At 44.7% G+C, this 19911-nt stretch overlaps 3 protein-coding genes and 1 long non-coding RNA gene across 6 annotated transcripts; all 4 read right to left on the reverse strand.

The window, feature by feature from the left end:
* Window positions 1-404: 404 nt before the first annotated feature.
* Window positions 405-19306, reverse strand: LOC306982257 (protein FAM219A-like). 3 transcript variants are annotated; one of them, XM_079582119.1, is made up of 6 exons: window positions 19066-19306; window positions 11877-11973; window positions 4388-4481; window positions 2234-2314; window positions 2106-2160; window positions 405-871 (listed from the first exon to the last, which is right to left on the reverse strand). In XM_079582119.1, exons 1-6 carry the CDS (start codon window positions 19117-19119, stop codon window positions 716-718), a joined length of 537 nt encoding a protein of 178 aa, XP_079438245.1. In that variant the 5' UTR covers window positions 19120-19306; the 3' UTR covers window positions 405-715. The 3 variants fall into 3 exon arrangements, with proteins under 3 accessions (XP_079438245.1, XP_079438244.1, XP_079438243.1); XM_079582118.1 differs by having other exon boundaries at window positions 405-874; XM_079582117.1 differs by having other exon boundaries at window positions 405-874; window positions 2085-2160.
* LOC306982365 (uncharacterized protein) lies at window positions 7592-8764 on the reverse strand. Its single transcript, XM_079582280.1, has 5 exons — window positions 8681-8764; window positions 8360-8608; window positions 8051-8222; window positions 7838-7986; window positions 7592-7769 (listed from the first exon to the last, which is right to left on the reverse strand). Exons 1-5 carry the CDS (start codon window positions 8688-8690, stop codon window positions 7639-7641), a joined length of 711 nt encoding a protein of 236 aa, XP_079438406.1. The 5' UTR covers window positions 8691-8764; the 3' UTR covers window positions 7592-7638.
* Window positions 8701-9459, reverse strand: LOC306982439 (uncharacterized protein; the record flags this gene model as incomplete). Its single annotated transcript, XM_079582374.1, has 5 exons — window positions 9350-9459; window positions 9097-9274; window positions 8953-9029; window positions 8772-8867; window positions 8701-8712 (listed from the first exon to the last, which is right to left on the reverse strand). The coding sequence occupies exons 1-5, from the start codon at window positions 9431-9433 to the stop codon at window positions 8701-8703; spliced, it is 447 nt and encodes a 148-aa protein (XP_079438500.1). The 5' UTR covers window positions 9434-9459.
* On the reverse strand, window positions 9806-10980 carry LOC306982368. Its single transcript, XR_013794193.1, has 3 exons — window positions 10905-10980; window positions 10014-10107; window positions 9806-9894 (listed from the first exon to the last, which is right to left on the reverse strand). It is a non-coding gene; the product is annotated as an uncharacterized lncRNA (long non-coding RNA).
* Window positions 19307-19911: the final 605 nt, after the last annotated feature.

Raw genomic sequence — 19911 nt, forward strand, 5'->3', positions numbered from 1 at the left:
TGCGATTCTACTGGTATCGAGATAACTGAACTGAAAAAACATCTTTATTTCCAAGATTTGATGCTGCTGGTCCAGGGACAGGATTGAAGAACGTGACTAGGTTGTTTCAGCTCAAATAAATGACTTCTTGAAAAAAAATATGTTTGACCCAACTTTTTCTTATTTTCCCCCGTCAATTTTGCTCATTTCCCTCTTTTTTTTTTTACACAAGTTTTTCCCCACATTTCCTGACATTGGAGAAGAACCCAATATTGTAAATCTTCTGATCTTCCACACATTACTGTTCTGTTTCCTGGTTCTAGACGAGTATTGAAGTATAGGTACAGGAAAAAGCATTGTTCAGGTATCAAGTATCGTTTACGTACTGGTAGTAGAAAAAATGGAGCGATACCCAGCCTGGTCTGGTTCTGACGACGGAACAAGGCACGCACATTGTTCCACATTTAATTATGAGCCGCCTTTCCCAGGTACAAAGAGCCACAGTCAGTGTGGATGAAGGACATGTCCACTTCACGTCACAGATTCAGACGTTCCAATGAGCCATGGTGCCGTCGATGCTTTAGCACGGACTTTTACTTGTGAGTTTTCCCGGTTTAGACACAGTTTAGTCACGTTTAGGTCTAGGTTTTAGCGTTGATTTGACGTTGATGATGTGTTAAACAAGGATCAGGGAAAACGTCTGTGTGAGCGCCCCCTGCCTGTCGCCTGTGGCCTGTCACTGGATGTGGCAGGCGGCAGATGGCGCCGACTGGCAGCACATGCAGGTGGGGTTGACGGACTTGGGCGGGATGAGGTCCAGGTCCTCGTCGTCGGGGATCTCGTCCAGGCGGTACCCGTCTTTCAGCAGCTGGATGTTCAGGTCCTGGTTGATCTGCTGCGGGGGAAGAAGCGGCACAGGCATTTGAAACGGGACGGACAGAATGCAGAGACGAGAGAGAAAAAGCTTTGGTGTTGAAAGGAAAATAAGTGATGGAAAGATGACTGTGACGGTGATGTAGTGACGGGAACATGAGGCGGCACAGTCTGAGCAGTTTCAGAGACTCATCTACTTCACTGACTCTCAGCTTTGGTTAAACGCTGAGCTGGAGCCTGAAGAACACTCACAAAGAGGAGAAGAAGAAGCTAAGTTTGTTGTAAGCTTATTGGTTAGCAGTAAGTCACTGACTGTCAGTGTCACTCATTTAAATCACCACTTATCACACTGGCTCATGCTGTACAGCCAAACCATCTCTGTAGCACAGCCATAACCTCTCTGTTCATCATAAATAAATGGGCTAATGCTAACGCAGCTAGTGCTAACGTCCACAGCAGCCTGTACACTCAGTGAGGAGACTCTGCACTTCTAAAACATCATTACTGCAGAGAAACTTTAGAGCAGAGTCAGAGCTAAATTGGAGCTTAAGTATGTCCTTTTGTTTCTCCAGATTAAGAAGCCATGTGCTCCGGGTGAGTCAGGCCTTTTAAGAAATACAATAGAACTGGGAAGGCCTTCCTGATGGGAAGTGACATAGATGGAGGTAAAGTTCCAGAGCAGTTACACTCATTTACAGAACAGTTTAAAACTGTCTCTATCTATGTCACTTCCTGTCAATGTCCAATAAGGAAGTGAAACAGTTAAACTAAAGAAAACTGGGTATAAAATGTTTCTAAATCTTAATAAAAAGTGAGGAATTTGTTGTTTTTAGGACCACTGATTTAAGAAAAAAAAAAAAATTAATTGCTGATCTATAGAAGTTTAATCACAGTTAAGTATTGCCAATTTTACTTGTGGAATTACATTTCTAAACATCTCAGGCCTTTTCTCCAAGTGCAGCCAGAGAACATGGTCAACAACACAGAAACTGCTCCGACAGTCGTGACACAGCAGTGATATGGCAGAATGCAGTAGTGCAGTACCTGGGATGGCAGTACACAGTGGTGCAGTACCTGGGATGGCAGTAGTGGTGCAGTACACAGTGGTGCAGTACACAGTGGTGCAGTACACAGTGGTGCAGTACACAGTGGTGCAGTACCTGTGATGGTGATGGCGGTGGTTGGAAGGCGTGGAGGATGATTTAAACGTAAAATAAAGTTTGTGTAAGTACCTGCTCCCTCAGACATCTCACCTCGGCCGACGAGTATCCGGACGAGGAGTATCTGGACATGTCGAAGTCGTCGTCACTGAAAATAAAAGACAGAGATTAATATAAGGGCTAAAGCTAACTCGGAGCTGCAGGGCCATCGAGTTCCTCACCTGTCTGTGTCCAGAGCCACCAGCGGCTTCTCGTCAGGACTCTGGTCTAAAGAAGAGTAGCCTTTGTTCGGCACCACCAGCCTGAGAGAGAGAGAGTGGGGAGGGAGGGAGTAGGGGAGACAGAGGGGGGAGGGGAGAGAGGGGGTAGAGAGGGAGAGGGAAGGGGGAGAGCAGAGAGTGGGGAAAAGAGGGGAGAGAAGGAGGAGAAGGAGAAAGAGGAAAAGAGGAGCAAAGGGAAAAGAGGAGAGTTGGAAAGAGAGAGGGGAAGAGAGGAGAGATGGGAAAAAGGGGAAAGAGAAGAGAGGGAGAAAAGAGGAGAGGGGAAAGAGAGGAGAGGGGGAAAGAGGAGTGAGGGGGAAAAGAGGAGGGGGGAAAGAAAGGAGAGGGAGAAAAGAGGAGAGGGGAAAGAGAGGAGAGGGAGAAAAGAGGAGAGGGGAAAGAGAGGAGAGGGGGGGAAGAGGAGAGGGGAAAGAGGAGAGGGGGAAAGAGGAGTGAGGGGGAAAAGAGGAGAGAGGAAAGAAAGGAGAGGGAGAAAAGAGGAGAGGGGGAAGAGAGGAGAGGGGGAAAGAGGAGAGGGGAAAGAGAGGAGAGGGGGGAAAGAGGAGCGAGGGGGAAAAGGAGAGGGGAAAGAGAGGAGAGGGAGAAAAGAGGAGAGGGGAAAGAGAGGAGAGGGGGGGAAAGAGGAGCGAGGGGGAAAAGGAGAGGGGAAAGAGAGGAGAGGGAGAAAAGAGGAGAGGGGAAAGAGGAGCGAGGGGGAAAAGGAGAGGGGAAAGAGAGGAGAGGGAGAAAAGAGGAGAGGGGAAAGAGGAGCGAGGGGGAAAAGGAGAGGGGAAAGAGAGGAGAGGGAGAAAAGAGGAGAGGGGAAAGAGGAGAGGGAGAAAAGAGTAGAGGGGAAAGAGAGGAGAGGGAGAAAAGAGGAGAGGGGAAAGAGGAGAGGGAGAAAAGAGTAGAGGGGAAAGAGAGGAGAGGGAGAAAAGAGAGGGGAAAGAGGAGAGGGAGAAAAGAGGAGAGGGGAAAGAGGAGAGGGAGAAAAGAGGAGAGGGAGAAAAGAGGAGAGGGGAAAGAGAGGAGAGGGGAAAGAGAGGAGAGGGAGAAAAGAGGAGAGGGGAAAGAGGAGAGGGAGAAAAGAGGAGAGGGGAAAGAGAGGAGAGGGAGAAAAGAGGAGACGGGAAAGAGGAGGGAGAAAAGAGGAGAGGGGAAAGAGGAGAGGGAGAAAAGAGGAGGAGGAAAGAGTGGAGAGAGGGGAAAAGAGGAGAGAAGGGAAAAGAGGAGAGAAGGGAAAAGAGGAGGAGGAAAGAGAGGAGAGAGGGGAAAAGAGGAGAGAGGGGAAAAGAGGAGAGAGGGGAAAAGAGGAGCGATGGGGAAAGAGGAGCGAGGGGGAAAAGAGGAGAGAAGGGCAAAGAGGAGGGGGAAAGAAAGGAGAGAGGGGGAAAGAGGAGAGGGTGGAAAGAGAGGAGAGAAGGGAGAAAGAGGAGAGGAGAAAGAGAGGAGACAGGGGGAAAGGGAGGAGAGGGGAAAAGAGGAGAGGAGGAAAGAGACGAGAGAGGGGGAAAGAGAGGAGAGAGGGGGAAAGAGAGGAGAGAGGGGGAAAGAGAGGAGAGAGGGGAAAAGAGGAGAGGAGGAAAGAGAGGAGAGAGGGGAAAAGAGGAGAGGAGGAAAGAGACGAGAGAGGGAAAGAGGAGAGAGGGGAAAAGAGGAGAGGGGGAAAGAGACGAGAGAGGGAAAGAGGAGAGAGGGGAAAAGAGGAGAGGAGGAAAGAGACGAGAGAGGGAAAGAGAGGAGGGGGAAAGAGAGGAAAGAGGGGTAAAGAGGAGAGTGGGGAAAAGAGGAGAGAGGGGAAAAGAGGGGAAGGGGAAAGAGAGAAGGGGAAAGAGAAGAGAGAGGGAAAGAGGTGAGGGGGGAAAGAGAGGAGATAGCGGAAAAGAGGAGAAAGGGGAAAGAGGAGAAAGAGGAGAGAGGGGAAAAGCGGAGAGAAGGGAAAAGAGAGGAGAGAGCAGAAAAGAGAGGAGAAAGGGGAAAGAGGAGAAAGAGGAGAGAAGGGAAAAGAGAGGAGAGAGCAGAAAAGAGAGAAGAGAGCATTCACTTTACTGATTCCCAGCACTACGTAAGCAGATAAACGAGGCACTCTCCAACAGTGAAGGAGCCGAGTGTTACCGTGTGCGAGCGTTCTTCTTTGGCTGCTGGTTCACTGGACTCCCCACAGAGCCGTTCTTTACCGAGCCTTTACGGGCCAGGTCCCTCTGTTTCTCTGCACACACACAAACACGTGAGCTCCTCTGCACAAACACACAGGCCTTAAAGGGTATCTAACCCCCCCTTCCAGAGGCTCAGCCTGAGAGTGTCAGATTTGAAAATCTCAACAGAAAAGGGGCGTTGCCTGGAGGACTAAGGGGCACGCGGGAGGGGTGAGGGGTGGGAGGGGTTTCGGGGTCTGATTGACAGGCCTGAGTCATTTGACCAATGATGCACTCGGAACGCTCCTCGTAAACAAAGTTCGAGCACAGCGAGCTAACTTATTTAGCAACATGGTGAGACAGCTCTACAGCTCTCTTTACACAGGACAGGCATCGTGGCAGACAGTGGCCTTGTACCCGAGACTGCTCTGAGGCGCGGGGTTATTTTATTAGTGATTCCGCTGTCATTTACAAAGCTAACGGCTTAGCATTGAGCTAGATCGATGTTAGCATCGCAGCTAAGGGACCAAACGTAACTGTCCTGGCTGCTTTCAGAATATACCAATCTATTTTAGATGTAGACTTTTCACTGTGGTCTACATAAGCATGGCAGATGTATCTCAGTGTCCCAAGCAGAGAATGTGTGAGGTATAGAGACTTGATTATATGTATTACAAAGCTTTATTTTATTTCTCTCACAGCAAAGTGCACAAAACATGTCACATAAAAAAAAAAATATTGTGCAAGAACACTGTCCTAGAAATAGTTTTCGGTTGGTCATTGAAGATAAAGCAGATAAATCATCCATGTTTATCTAAAGGCTTAACAAAGGGTCTGTAACATTAGGCTCTTGGGTCCACAAAGTCATTTCTATTATTACTACATTTAGTGAATTACAGGTTTAACCAATGTAACACACGCACTGAACTACCACTAAATGATGAGTAAAGGCTATAATAAAGTCTTTACACGTATGCTTATTTAGTTGAAATAGTGAAAATGATAGATCTTATTTTTTTGGTAAGTTTTCTTACTTAATTTTGTACTTCCTGGCTTTTACAACATTGCAATTACCCAATGCAATTTTTCTTTTGTTAATCTTACTACGACAATATCAATCAATCAATAATGACAGTTTATATTTCATTTGAGGATCAAGCTGCATGTGGTACTCTATTCACTTAGTCTACCTAGATGTGTGCAATAAACAAATTGAACAAATACAATTTAAATTAATACTTGCCATACAATATCGAACTTGACTGTTTAATACTTAATTTATGGAATCAGAACTAGAACACACTGAACTGAATTTTTAAATGTGGCTCGATCATCCATCAAACTTTGATACGCCTTTTAGATTGATATAATTACAGTTTTGAGGGGACAAGGCATTAAAAACATAGCAGTAAAGCTGAATTCTTGCATCCACAGTTGAGCTACAGGAAGTAGCAGTAGCTCATGTACAGTATGCTGCATGCATGCATACATGCAGGTCTTCTCAATGCACAGGAGACAAAGTTGATTCTTATGGCTATACAGTTGTTGGGTTGCAGGTTAGTGTTCTAAAGGCCTATAATGTTATATAGAGGTACAATTATTTCATTTTTGAGGAAATGTTTGGTCTTGTATAAGAAAGATAATGGACCCAGTGACTGAAATTAGTGATCATTTTTGTAATTCATACATTTATTTTTTTGGCTGCAACTTGTGAAAGTGTAATGCAGTTAATATGAAAAACTGGCTCCTGCCTCCCCACTGGGGAGTGTGACATCACATTATAGAACCTGCAACCCAGCAATACCAACTAAAATAATTACACATGCACCATTAAGTTTTCAGCTTCTAGAGACAAAGTGGTGCTGGTTCTACCTCACCAAACCATCCTGTGAAATATCTGACAGAAACAGCTAAAGGCTTCATTTTGTTCTTGGATTGCTGATCAGTGTCTACAATTAAATCTTGCATGGAACATTGATTTCATCTACTATGTTGTCCAGTGGCATGTCAGCTTATAGAATTCTTCATATTGCAATGTTTACTCCCATCGTTCTATATGTGGTTGGCGACTGTCCTTGTCCAATGTGCCTCCATTTCCAGAAACATTCTTTCTTTGCCCGATAGAGAGGTCGTCTGAAAATGTGAATTGAAATGTTATTTAAAAAAAAAAACACACACTAAGACATGAATTACTTTAAAAGGGAAGTCTGTCATCAATATACTGATCAAATGCATCACCGTGTGATCCGATACATACAGTGGACATGAAGAATGGTTTGCATGCATTTTCTCCACCTCTTTCTCCACCTCTGACTCTGCATGGACAAGAAAAGTCTGTTACAACTCAGCATACATTTTTGCGTGCAAGATGTGTTAGCATCATTCTAATTTACATTTAAAATATAGTCCTCAATAAGGCAAAAAACTGTTTTCAATGAGAAGAAATATAAACCACTTGGGGAAATAGTTATATAAACAAAATGATAGGTGTCAACAAATGCATTTACTGGTCAACACTAAAAACGATTCTCCCACTTACTGGTGTAAAATACAATACTCCTATGCTACATTTGTTCGAATTTTAATGCGAGTTGAGCAATATTGTGATGTGCTCACCTACAGGTACTTATGACAGTTCAAATGAGTGGCCAGTCCTGTCTTGCACACACCTCAAGCTGGAAAATCCAGAAAACCACTCATACACGGGCTTTTTTCATCCACTGGACTTTGGTTCATGGTTAGCCACTTCTCTCAGGCAACACAGTCTGCATTCTGAAAAGATTTTGTTCCATACTGCCAGGCCAGTCTGAAAATATAATAATGCATATTCCACAGTCAATCCATAATCATCTGAGAATTCTAATGATAACTGGTGCATTATTTCCCTGTAATCGCACAGTTCGTCTGAAAATCATCTTCTATATCACTCCACTGCAGCAATTTCCACAGTAATGATTAAAAATTAAGCTACTATTGTTGTGGAAGTCGCTTTAGATAAATCATCTGAAAAAACTGACTCTGCGTTGTGCAGTAAACCTGTGTAATACACAGCTTCTTGTTGTTTAATCCTTACTTATTCTACATTTGCTAAACTAGCACTATAGTCTAGCATTATAAACTAGCTATGTAATCTACGTATTATATTTGCCACACAAAATAATCAAGCCAAAACTTAACATGCTCACCTTATGTCCTCTTGAAAAATCTGGACCTGTGCCTGCTCACAGCCTCCTACTTGTCTGGCCTCTCATACTGGGCACAGAGTGGTTCAGGCACAGGTACTTTGTCTGTGTGCTCCTGGTATGGGAGAGGATCCTCCACCACACTTTCAAACAGCAGGGCCATTAGTTGGTCAATGTAGACTGTAAACAAAGCACAAAACATTTGTCTTTGTAAAAGCATTGGTTGTGTTGTTTTTAATGTGACATACCTGAGGTAGCTCTGGTCTTCAGGGCTCGCACGGTGTAGTCGCCACGTTTGTACTTTGGGTACACTATCGCATACCGCAGTACACCTTCAAGTGTTGTAGCATGTGACCTTGTAGCATTTTCATTGTAGTGCAGGGCAGCAATTTGCAACCTACAACATTTTTAGGTACAGATTCACACAACTTTTTTTTTTTTTTAATGTATGTATGTATTACCTTGCTAACATTCCTCTGAAGGAGAAGCCTGCACTTTTGGGGGAGAACCTAATTATCAGGCTGTGGAAGGCCTCAAGGGTTGACGTGTGGTACACCGGGCTGATTTTCTCCACATCCTTCACAAAGCGTGGAGCCAACACAATGTCACTGAGCCTCTCACATGCTGCTGTGCCTACAGAGTAAATTACCATGACATAATTGTAAAGCAATTTTTGTTTCGAATGACAATGCCAACCTTACATTTTTGAAATGTACATAAAATACAATGAGTAGAGGGCCAGTATTACTGATAACAAATGCAAAACTTACTTGGTTTGAGCCACACTCTTGACCCTTCCCCAACCAGAGGCCCGTGTAGGCACCGAGGGAACAGGGCATTGTCGTGCGTGTGCACATTCTGCATGTGGTTGGCCACAGACGTCCACTTAGCGACAGCCTCTTGTCCCGAGGAGGAAGTCGAAGCTGCCCAATAGAGGTGATTTACCACGCTTTTTCTCCACTGGCCAGCGTCCTGGGTGCTCTTTCTCTTTGCGAGCTCATCAATTTTTTTCCCAATTCCTAGAGTTTAAAATACATATTTACTAAATGCAGAATAACCATAATATTACACAGCATTCCCCAAATGCATACCCTTTCCCATGTGCCATGGGTCAAAGTAGTGCCTGATTTCCTTCTTTTCCTCCCTTAAAAACTTCTGAACGCCGGTGTGTCGGTCCGTCACAATTGCCTCCACATTGACACCCCTCTCTTCCAGCATAGTCAGACTCCGCACAAAGCCCTCCTTCTCCATGCGCACGCTGTTTCCAACCTCATTGCTCTAATAAGACAAAAAATAAATTAGGTGCTGAAATGCACAGAGTGATCCCAAATTACATATTGAAACATTCCTTGAATTCCATTACCTGGACTAGTTGGATGTCAATGACTTTGTTATTACGGAGATTCATCATCGTGTAACTGCCATATTTGGCCGAATGTCCTACACGAATGCAAGTTATACATTAGCTGACTTTTACTTCTGATAAATGTTAATGAAATGTATTTACCAGGTGAATCTGCCCGCATGTCCCCGCCCAGTGACACAGAGCCGCTTTCAAGAGCCTCCCTGATGAGGTCATCCTGCTCCAGCTTCCACTGCCAGTTGACCGTAGGGATGAGGAGCTTTGCCTGATGCCTGTAGAAGCACTGCTCTGACAGTCCCTGAATACTGAAGGCCCCCAAGAACTATAAAAGGAAAAAATAGGTTATCAACTGATAATAGATGGAAACAAAATCCAAACAAAATAATTTTTGCTGTACCTTTGAAATCTGGCTAAATGATGAGCCGGTGAACAGCACAGCAGCACAGAGCTGTAGGTTTCCAGCTGGGATGTTGTTCACCATGGGCTGACTGGACCACTGACTGGAGAACTCACAGCGAGGACACTGTTGAGTGACCCGCAGCAGTGTGCCGACTGTGATGGTGTCCACAGCACAGCGACCAGTGCAGACAGGACATCGCCTGAACAGCTCCAGCAGTTGGTCCTCGTGAACAATATATTTTTTGTCCTTGTGTGGAGGGACTTCAGTGGGAATGCTATATAAAATAAAGGATATTTCATCCCTCAAAAAACCAGGACGCTGTATATTTTTTTTCTATTAAAAAGCTAGATTTCCTTTTTACCTTGAACAGTTCACAGTGCTGGCGCTGTCATCAATGTGGAAGCTGGGGTCAGACGCTGACACCTCACACCTTCTCCTTTTTAAAGGTGTAGAGGCTGCTCTGGGACTGTCAGGAAGAGGGATTTCCATCAGGTCCTCAGTACCACAACCGACGCTTGTGTAAGCGGTCCGGGCTTGAGTAGCTGTACAAAACACAAACAAAATAAACAAACATGTTAAAAATGGCCGTAATTATCATTTACACAAAACAGAGTGTTTTTAGAAATAAAATGACTGTATAAACAATAAAAAGAGATATCACCTTTGCTTCGCCTGCTCGGCTTCACATTGGCCTGGACACTTGCATGCCTTACAATGACTGGATCAGTCTGGCAGCCAAATTCTCTGGTCACTGGCTGAAAACGTAAATATACATATTATTTTTAAAATGTACACTACAGAAGAAGGGTAATGTGTCACATTTCCTTAGTGCATTTCATTGTTGTCTAATGCAGATTAGTGAACGTAAGCCAACATATGGATCCCAGCACCTGAGCACCCAATAACCATACGGTCCACCTGGAGTGGTCAGCCCTCTCGCCCCTCACTGACCACGATCACATATCACACGAGCGCGCGCGGAGCCACGGGCACCTGCCCGGTCAGTTTAGCCACACATTAGATGTTAGCTATCCGTTAGCTTTATAGGTTAGCTTGTAGATGCACTCACGTTTTGCGCAGCTGCTGTCAAATATGAAAGCTACTGTCATCGCGAAAATGTAGACTAGTTTGGTGCTCAGTCTCAAGCACAATTACGCGCGGTCTCAGCGTAACTTTGTTGTGCAGACTGATGCATTAGCCACTCCCGCTAGCTACAAAAGGCTATAAAAGTTCACATGTCATAATATACAGCGGTGTAACTGTCAGCTCACCGTCTCATGCGGTTCATAGCTCTCTGTTTGAGCGGGGTTAGAGGAGTTGCCAGGCAGCTGATGGATGCAGACTGCTGTTTCTCTGCCCAAGTCAAGTGAACGAGTGCGGGGCGCACCGCTTGGAGCACACGCAGCAACAAGCCTCACCCAGTGCATAGTTTATTTACACGCCAGATCCCGCATTGTTTGAGACACTACTACAATCTATTTCAACGTGCACTATCGAAATTCTACTTACATGACATTAGTAGCAGTTTTAGGTTGTTGTTATTCTCACTCACCTCAGATTGGCGCCTGAAATCGTCCTGCTGGCGGGGCAGCAGTGTCGGTGGGCTCAGTCGTGGAAGAGCAAGGGTGGGGACTGCCTCATTCTTCAAACGAAGAACCTTACTGTAGCCCAGCTCAAACTCCAAGGAGTTGGCGAAGGAATCGCAAGTAAAATGTTGGTTGCAAACTCCAGCACGAGGCGGGAGTTCGCAGTTTTCCCCCAGGCCAATTGCGCGCAGCCACTGGCGCCTAATTTCTAAGTCCTGAGGAAAGTAATGTAAACCTACAGAACTATGACAACCTACAACACTACACTTTCTCCCCATCCTAACAAACAAGACTACAACACTACACCTAATATTACACAATACAGAACACTAAATACAGCTAACCTAGCTAATTCTTATGCTAAATGCTACTAATCTCTCACTAAGACTAAACTACAACTAAATCTAATAACTATCTAAACTACGACAAGCTAATAAATCTAACTAAAAGCTACGCTAATAAATCTAACTAAAAGCTATGCTAATAAATCTAACTAAAAGCTATGTAATAAATCTAACTAAAAGCTACGCTAATAAATCGCAAACCTGAAAATCGATATAAAGACACTCGCTATTCCAAACTCCAACTCGCTACGGGGGCGTGTGCGGAGTGGGCTGCTTTTATACTCCACAGAAGAGAGGCCGCTGACGTCGGCGCCCTCCTGCTGACGTAAGCGCCCCGCTCAGAGCTAATCACGAAGGAAACCAACAGTAAAGCATGTAATGCACTCGATAAGGTGCAGATGGCGCCACACAGACGGTTTTGGACACAAAGACAGGATTTCAACAAATATGCACTAAATTGTTAAAATAGTGACAGATACATGTAGACAACACTATAAGATACCCATTTATACAACTTAGCTAGACAAAAAAGTTGATTTTGGGGTTAGTTGTTCTTTAAAGACTGAGTGCAGATCTGTAAATGAGCCGCAGTACCTATCTGCACCTGCAGGGGGGAGGGCTTGTAGTTGAGGGCCACAGTTTCTCCTTTAGCATCTGGAGCGACCTCAGAAGAAGAGGCGGCGGCCGGATCCTAAAAACAAGAGACAAGCAGATACTTACACACGCACTTTTACGCCACTCCATTTCTATAAAGGCTATAATGCACACTCTATGAACAGTAGGTGGCGCTGTGCAGGTGTGTTGTCACTGCCACTGACTCACTACAAGTAGCCGCTGTGTTCCCGTAGAAAGGGGATTTCAGGCCACGTTTTCATTACAGTTCACTTTCAGAACACATACTCGAACAACTACTTCAGTACTTTGACTCGACTTACTTTCATTGGAGTCATATTTGACCAGTAGTATCTGTACTATGAGTACTTTGAGGCTAAAGGAGCTGCTCTGATGTCACTGGAGTGTGGTCTGTTGGACACAGAGCAGCATTGAGTCCAGCCCCGGCCCCTCCTTGACCCGGAGCGTTATGTCACAGGGCTGCGCTTGTTGCTCTACACAGGCACATACACAGGGCGTCATACGAGGCCCCCATTCATGCTTCTCCCAGTGGGTGCTCAGTCAAATGTAAACACAGATGAGTGTCAGGGTGCTATCAACCTCACATTGCTCACATTGACTACGCTCAACGGCTTCTGCACGTTTTCTGTCCGGCTTCACGTCGAGTACAGTTTTTTATACGGCTTGTTCACGGTGCCGAGCCCTCACAGGTAAACAAAAGCTAGCTTACCAGCTAAACCAACTGAGACCTACACATTTCTTCTTCTGAGACACTGAAGAGGCACCAAGAGCCCCCCCTGCAGCACAGTGGAGGCGTCACAAGAAGCGTTACAGGAAACAAAAAAGGGATAAGCGAGGGGATGGTGAAAAACTGTTGTGGAGCGGAAGGAGTTGCAGGAGGAAGAGGAAGGAGGAGGAGCTGACCAGTGCAGGACACCACGCTCTGAAACAGGGACAAAACCCAGGAGGCGGAGCACCGTTTCAGAGGACTACATTAAATGAAACAAATGAGAAGGATGTGGGAGACAGGGCTGTTAAGACGACGGTCTTCTTTGTATTATTGTATTACGCGCACTGTAGAGGAGCGGCTCACTGCTAAACGCTCGCATTAGCGTCAGACTACATCAGTTTAATAGTTGCTTTCAATAAAACGCTTTTTTTTTGTCTCACTCCCATTTCTTCGTGTTGCAGATTGAAGTTCTACCATGAACCTTGATAAGATCCAACCATGCAAAATGTTGCCTTTTTTCAAGTGTTAAACTTTTGATCGGGACTCGATTTACATCTCAATTATTGTGAGAGAAAACATTGCAACTTTACGATTACAACTGATATTTTTAGTTTTGTCTTTAAAATGCTTTTTAATACTTGAACTGGTAAACATTCACGGCTTATTAGGCCACAATCTAAGCAAGGTTTTATGTTCTCTCTTAGCTCTTTGTTTACATCCTGAGGCAGTTGTGGCGGCTGTTTCAGAGCATTTGAACACACTTTATTGGGAATCACGCAGCTCGTTACCCTGATTTGGACATTTATAGCGAGGGATTATCTTCAAGAGGTTGTTCCATATTTGACGTGTCAGCGCCTTTTGCTGCAACTTTGCGACGGCAGGATTTGCATGATGGATGTCCACCAGCGACGACCACGTGGCCATCTTGTGGATACATAAAGAGGTCCCACACTGCGGACTTCAATCGTTTTTTTGGGTGCTTCGACACCTGCAGTGACGCTTATGGCCTCTAGGGGCATGAATTACTTAGTTCTGCTTTAACCTACCGCCTCCTGTCATAATCGTGGTAATCGTAAAATGGGTTCATCTTGACAACCCACATCGGGACTGTATTTGCGTCCTGGACATAACAGGGCGTATCGACAGACTCAGTATAATAATAATACTTATGTCATTGCTGGGACACGGTTCTCTGTCAGCATGTATAAACTACATCATGATGAGCGTGACGTTGGCCAATAGGAAGGACTTTGAGCCATAAGATGAATGAGGCAGGTTTGAGATTCTAATCACTTCCAAACAATGATCAGGTACAACATTTGGCACATTCCTTTTAGGAGATTTCCTTCTCCCTGCTCCAACTGAGCTATTGACGTGATCAAAGTCTGGATCGTGAACACAGCCGAGAGTCTTCTCATCCACTAAAACATTGATAACCGTTTGTCCTGGATTCATGGGCGTCACATGAGCCTGCCTGTCAGTAATCTCACATCAGATGAGGATTGTCTGCCGCGCTGAGTCAGCTGAGGATTACACGCCGCGTCTTCAGCCAATCACAGCGCGGCCTCGGGTCACGTGACCACACCGGCCCACAGTCACGAACCCACCGACACCAGACTCAAACACGCCAGGAGCAACAGTGTTTTGATGACAGATTCTACGCTTTATAATGCCAGATTTTTAACGTCATGAAAGCAAAACCTCATTAGGATCTGCAAACATGCCACAATTTCCCATTTTCTCAATTCCACTAGTACCTGAACCTTTGTTTGGCTCCAGACTGGGATGGTTTAACCCAGCCCTAATCCAGTAGTACCTGAACCTTTGTTTGGCTCCAGACTGGGATGGTTTAACCCAGCCCTAATCTAGTAGTACCTGAACCTTTGTTTGGCTCCAGACTGGGATGGTTAAACCCAGCCCTAATCCAGTAGTACCTGGACCTTTGTTTGGCTCCAGACTGGGATGGTTAAACCCAGCCCTAATCCACTAGTACCTGAACCTTTGTTTGGCTCCAGACTGGGATGGTTAAACCCAGCCCTAATCCACTAGTACCTGAACCTTTGTTTGGCTCCAGACTGGGATGGTTTAACCCAGCCCTAATCCACTAGTACCTGAACCTTTGTTTGGCTCCAGACTGGGATGGTTTAACCCAGCCCTAATCCAGTAGTACCTGAACCTTTGTTTGGCTCCAGACTGGGATGGTTAAACCCAGCCCTAATCCACTAGTACCTGAACCTTTGTTTGGCTCCAGACTGGGATGGTTTAACCCAGCCCTAATCTAGTAGTACCTGAACCTTTGTTTGGCTCCAGACTGGGATGGTTAAACCCAGCCCTAATCCAGTAGTACCTGGACCTTTGTTTGGCTCCAGACTGGGATGGTTAAACCCAGCCCTAATCCACTAGTACCTGAACCTTTGTTTGGCTCCAGACTGGGATGGTTTAACCCAGCCCTAATCCACTAGTACCTGAACCTTTGTTTGGCTCCAGACTGGGATGGTTTAACCCAGCCCTAATCCAGTAGTACCTGAACCTTTGTTTGGCTCCAGACTGGGATGGTTAAACCCAGCCCTAATCCACTAGTACCTGAACCTTTGTTTGGCTCCAGACTGGGATGGTTTAACCCAGCCCTAATCCAGCAGTACCTGAACCTTTGTATGGCTCCAGACTGGGATGGTTTAACCCAGCCCTAATCCACTAGTACCTGAACCTTTGTTTGGCTCCAGACTGGGATGGTTTAACCCAGCCCTAATCCACTAGTACCTGAACCTTTGTTTGGCTCCAGACTGGGATGGTTTAACCCATCCCTAATCCACTAGTACCTGAACCTTTGTTTGGCTCCAGACTGGGATGGTTAAACCCAGCCCTAATCCAGTAGTACCTGAACCTTTGTTTGGCTCCAGACTAGGATGGTTTAACCCATCCCTAATCCACTAGTACCTGAACCTTTGTTTGGCTCCAGACTGAGATGGTTAAACCCAGCCCTAATCCAGTAGTACCTGAACCTTTGTTTGGCTCCAGACTGAGATGGTTTAACCCAGCCCTAATCCACTAGTACCTGAACCTTTGTTTGGCTCCAGACTGAGATGGTTAAACCCAGCCCTAATCCAGTAGTACCTGAACCTTTGTTTGGCTCCAGACTGAGATGGTTAAACCCAGCCCTAATCCACTAGTACCTGAACCTTTGTTTGGCTCCAGACTGGGATGGTTAAACCCAGCCCTAATCCAGTAGTACCTGAACCTTTGTTTGGCTCCAGACTGGGATGGTTAAACCCAGCCCTAATCCAGTAGTACCTGAACCTTTGTTTGGCTCCAGACTGGGATGGTTAAACCCAGCCCTAATCCAGTAGTACCTGAACCTTTGTTTGGCTCCAGACTGGGATGGTTAAACCCAGCCCTAATCCAGTAGTACCTGAACCTTTGTTTGGCTCCAGACTGGGATGGTTAAACCCAGCCCTAATCCAGTAGTACCTGAACCTTTGTTTGGCTCCAGACTGGGATGGTTTAACCCAGCCCTAATCCAGTAGTACCTGAACCTTTGTTTGGCTCCCGACTGGGATGGTTTAACCCAGCCCTAATCCACTAGTACCTGAACCTTTGTTTGGCTCCAGACTGGGATGGTTTAACCCAGCCCTAATCCACTAGTACCTGAACCTTTGTTTGGCTCCAGACTGGGATGGTTTAACCCAGCCCTAATCCAGTAGTACCTGAACCTTTATTTGGCTCCAGACTGGGATGGTTTAACCCAGCCCTAATCCAGCAGTACCTGAACCTTTATTTGGCTCCAGACTGGGATGGTTAAACCCAGCCCTAATCCAGTAGTACCTGAACCTTTGTTTGGCTCCAGACTGGGATGGTTAAACCCAGCCCTAATCCACTAGTACCTGAACCTTTGTTTGGCTCCAGACTGGGATGGTTTAACCCAGCCCTAATCCAGTAGTACCTGAACCTTTATTTGGCTCCAGACTGGGATGGTTTAACCCAGCCCTAATCCAGCAGTACCTGAACCTTTATTTGGCTCCAGACTGGGATGGTTAAACCCAGCCCTAATCCAGCAGTACCTGAACCTTTATTTGGCTCCAGACTGGGATGGTTAAACCCAGCCCTAATCCAGTAGTACCTGAACCTTTGTTTGGCTCCAGACTGGTATGGTTAAACCCAGCCCTAATGACACTGGAGAGCTTGTACTAGTTGTGAGTAGATGAGACTTTACGGAGATAGTTGATGAAATGCTGCCTCAGTCCAGGCCCGGGGTGACCACAGGCCGTACCATGTCGACCGCGTCTCTGTCGCTCTGCAGCGCCCCCTGTCGTCCGCCCGCCCCCGCCCCCCCTCTACCCCCGAGCTCCGTCACAAAGCCCTGATTCACCGGGATCCCCCTCGGAAGGAAGTGCGTCACCGTGAAAACAGGCCACGTCCACCGCTCCCGAGCTGCTGCTTCACTGCAACAACGTCACCCCGGCAGGAGACTCCCAGTGACACAATGTACAACAAAAAAACACCATTCATCATTTGCTGTGAGCACTAGCGAGAGTCCATTAGTGCGGGGCTCATCCGGGTTAGTAGAAAAGCGCTAAACAAGCCGAGTCTATTTACCATTCACATAGATAAATATCATTCGGAAAATCGAGAGGATTATTTATAATACTACTTTCACGGCTACACATTTACAGGGAGTAAAAAAGCGTGCAGATGACTCGGCTGCTGAACCGTTTATAGCACGTACTTGTTTTGCACATGAGCAGGGCCGGACTGGGACTGAAAAACAGCCCTGGACTCTGACCAGCCTGGCCCAAATGAGCGTAATTGTGACTCTTCCACAAACACATATTTTAACCTCTTACCGCCCGCCTAAACCAAATGCATTCTGTCCTCTTTTGGCTGTGTAACACCTCATTTGAAAGCTAAGACCCACAAAACTGACCTTTTTCCTCGCGTTGTTGCTGTGTTGTGTCACCTTTTGTATGTTTTTTTTTTCTTTTAGTTGAATTTTTGTCACTTTTTGTTGAATTTTTGTATTTTTTTGCATTTTTTTGTTGAATTTTTGTCACTTTTTGTTGAATTTTTGTAATTTTTTGTTGAATTTTTTGTCACATTTTTGTTGAATTTTTGTCACTCTTTGGTTGAGTTTTAGTTGAATTTTTGTTGAATCTTAGTTGAATTTTAGTTGAATTTTTGTCACTTTTTGGTTGAGCTTTTTGTCACTTTTTGTTGCATTTTTGTATTTTTTTGTTGAATTTTTGTCACTTTTTGTTGATTTTTTGTCACTCTTTGGTTGAGTTTTAGTTGAATTTTTGTTGAATCTTAGTTGAATTTTAGTTGAATTTTTGTCACTTTTTGGTTGAGCTTTTTGTCACTTTTTGTTGCATTTTTGTATTTTTTTGTTGAATTTTTGTCACTTTTTGTTGATTTTTTGTAATTTTTTGTTGAATTTTTTGTCACATTTTTGTTGAATTTTTGTCACTCTTTGGTTGAGTTTTAGTTGAATTTTTGTTGAATCTTACTTGAATTTTAGTTGAATTTTTGTCACTTTTTGGTTGAGCTTTTTGTCACTTTTTGTTGAATTTTTGTATTTTTTTTGTTGAATTTTTGTCACATTTGTCACTATTTTGTTGAGATTTTGTCACTTTTTGTTGAATTTTTTGTTGAATTTTTGTCACATTTTTCTTGAGTTTTTGTCACATCTTTGTTGAATTTTTAATAATTTTTTCTATCATTTTTTGTTGTGTTTTTTTGTCCGTGTTTTTCTCATGTTTTCGTCCTCTTTTTCTCGCTATTTTGATGCTTTTCTTTTTAGCTTTTAAACTTGGGTAAAGCTCGGTTGAGGCGGGACTGGTGGCCCTAGAGCCAGTGGCCCCTCTGTGCTCTTCCAGAATGGACGTATGGCCAGTCCGCCCCTGCACATGAGCAAAGCGACTTCCATACAGTAGAATAACGTTCCAAACCAAACAGAGCACAGAAGCAGTATTTCTCTCCTCGAAATATCACAAAAGGCGGTGCCGTATGTTATTGTGAACACGATTAAGTGACTTTTAATTCCACAATAAATGATAAGAATCTATAAATTATAACTTATCTCTGTCAAATCGGAAGAAAATCAAGATTTGCCATTCGAAAATCAAGACTAAACGGGAACAAAACGAGGAAGGTTTGTGAGAAAGGATTAAATAGAGCAAAATTCCCCGTGTTGTTGTTCTAGCCCCGTCAGTGATGCTGCAGTCTGTATCCACGGATCATCCCTCAGCTGCTGCACCCATCCCCAACAACACCACCACGACCCCTCCCGGGCCACAACAAGCACCAAAACCCCGGCTCCCCCCCTTCCCAAACCCGCTCACACCCCCACACACACACACAGCCACGGACATCCCAGACAATCCTCCCTTTTTTTGCATTCAGCGGTGACATTTGCATCAAAACAGCGGCTAATGTTGCTCGTCTCACCAGCGTCTCCCCGTTCACCGGAGGCACCTGGAAACGGTCGATTTCTTCCATCATTCTGGCGGAAAAATGAGCCCGAAAACGCCTCTCAGTTTGAAGGAATACAGCGATGTCGCCCAGTCGTTCGCGTGTCGCGGGTTTGAGGTGGAAATAGTCGTGTTTTAGCGCGATATTAGCTCGCTTTGCTCCATCCTGACAGAGGTGACTCGACAGCGGCGGCGGCTAACGGAGAGCTACACGCCCCACTTCCGGGTTCATTTTCATATGCATGAGGAGGCGGGCCAATCAGGAAACGGGACCGAACCAGAACGTCGCGTTTCTTGTCATGCCTCTGTCATTTTTGTGTCTTTTTTTTATTTTTTTATTATTATTATTATTATTATTATTATTATTATTATTATTATTATTATTGTTTAACCCCTGGCATAAATGTTTATAAAAAATAATATAACTGTTCAATAAAAAAAAAAAAAAAATTAAAAAAACCTTGTCCTGGGTGTCGAAACAAGTAGTATTAGTGACTGTTGAATTCCATTATTAAATTAATTTGTACAAACAGAAAACGATTCGGCAAAATTATAACAAGCAAGTAGCGTGAAATTAAAAAATAAATAAACTGTAAATAAATAATAATGAATTAAAATAAAAATCCCATAGAAATACAACAAATTAAAAGAAACAGGAACAATATAGGCACACACACAAAAAAACACGTCTGTCGTTATTATTATTTATTTTCACATTTCGTGTTTTCCGAAAGGACAAGATCGCGAATACAAGCGGCCGAAATGAGTTTCCTTCGCAGGGTGTCTGGGCGCACCCTTCGAGATCGGGTGAGGAGCTCAGTTA

This window comes from Gobius niger, assembly GCF_951799975.1.
Source record: "Gobius niger genome assembly, chromosome: 24".
Classification (NCBI taxonomy): domain Eukaryota; kingdom Metazoa; phylum Chordata; class Actinopteri; order Gobiiformes; family Gobiidae; genus Gobius; species Gobius niger.

Bases quoted from the DNA above. Each gene is read 5' to 3' on its own strand.
- LOC306982365 (XM_079582280.1), bottom strand. The intron at 8,223-8,359 runs GTAAGTTTTGCA...TTTACTCTGTAG, and splicing joins AAGAGTGTGGCTCAAACCAA to GCACAGCAGCATGTGAGAGG. The intron at 7,987-8,050 runs GTAATACATACA...AAAATGTTGTAG, and splicing joins TTCAGAGGAATGTTAGCAAG to GTTGCAAATTGCTGCCCTGC.
- LOC306982257 (XM_079582117.1), bottom strand. From the start codon at position 19,119: ATGATGGAAGAAATCGACCGTTTCCAGGTGCCTCCGGTGAACGGGGAG. The intron at 4,482-11,876 runs GTACTGCGGCTC...GTGTGTGTGCAG, and splicing joins CCCCCTGCAGGTGCAGATAG to AGAAACAGAGGGACCTGGCC. The intron at 2,315-4,387 runs GTAACACTCGGC...TCTCTCTCTCAG, and splicing joins AAGAAGAACGCTCGCACACG to GCTGGTGGTGCCGAACAAAG.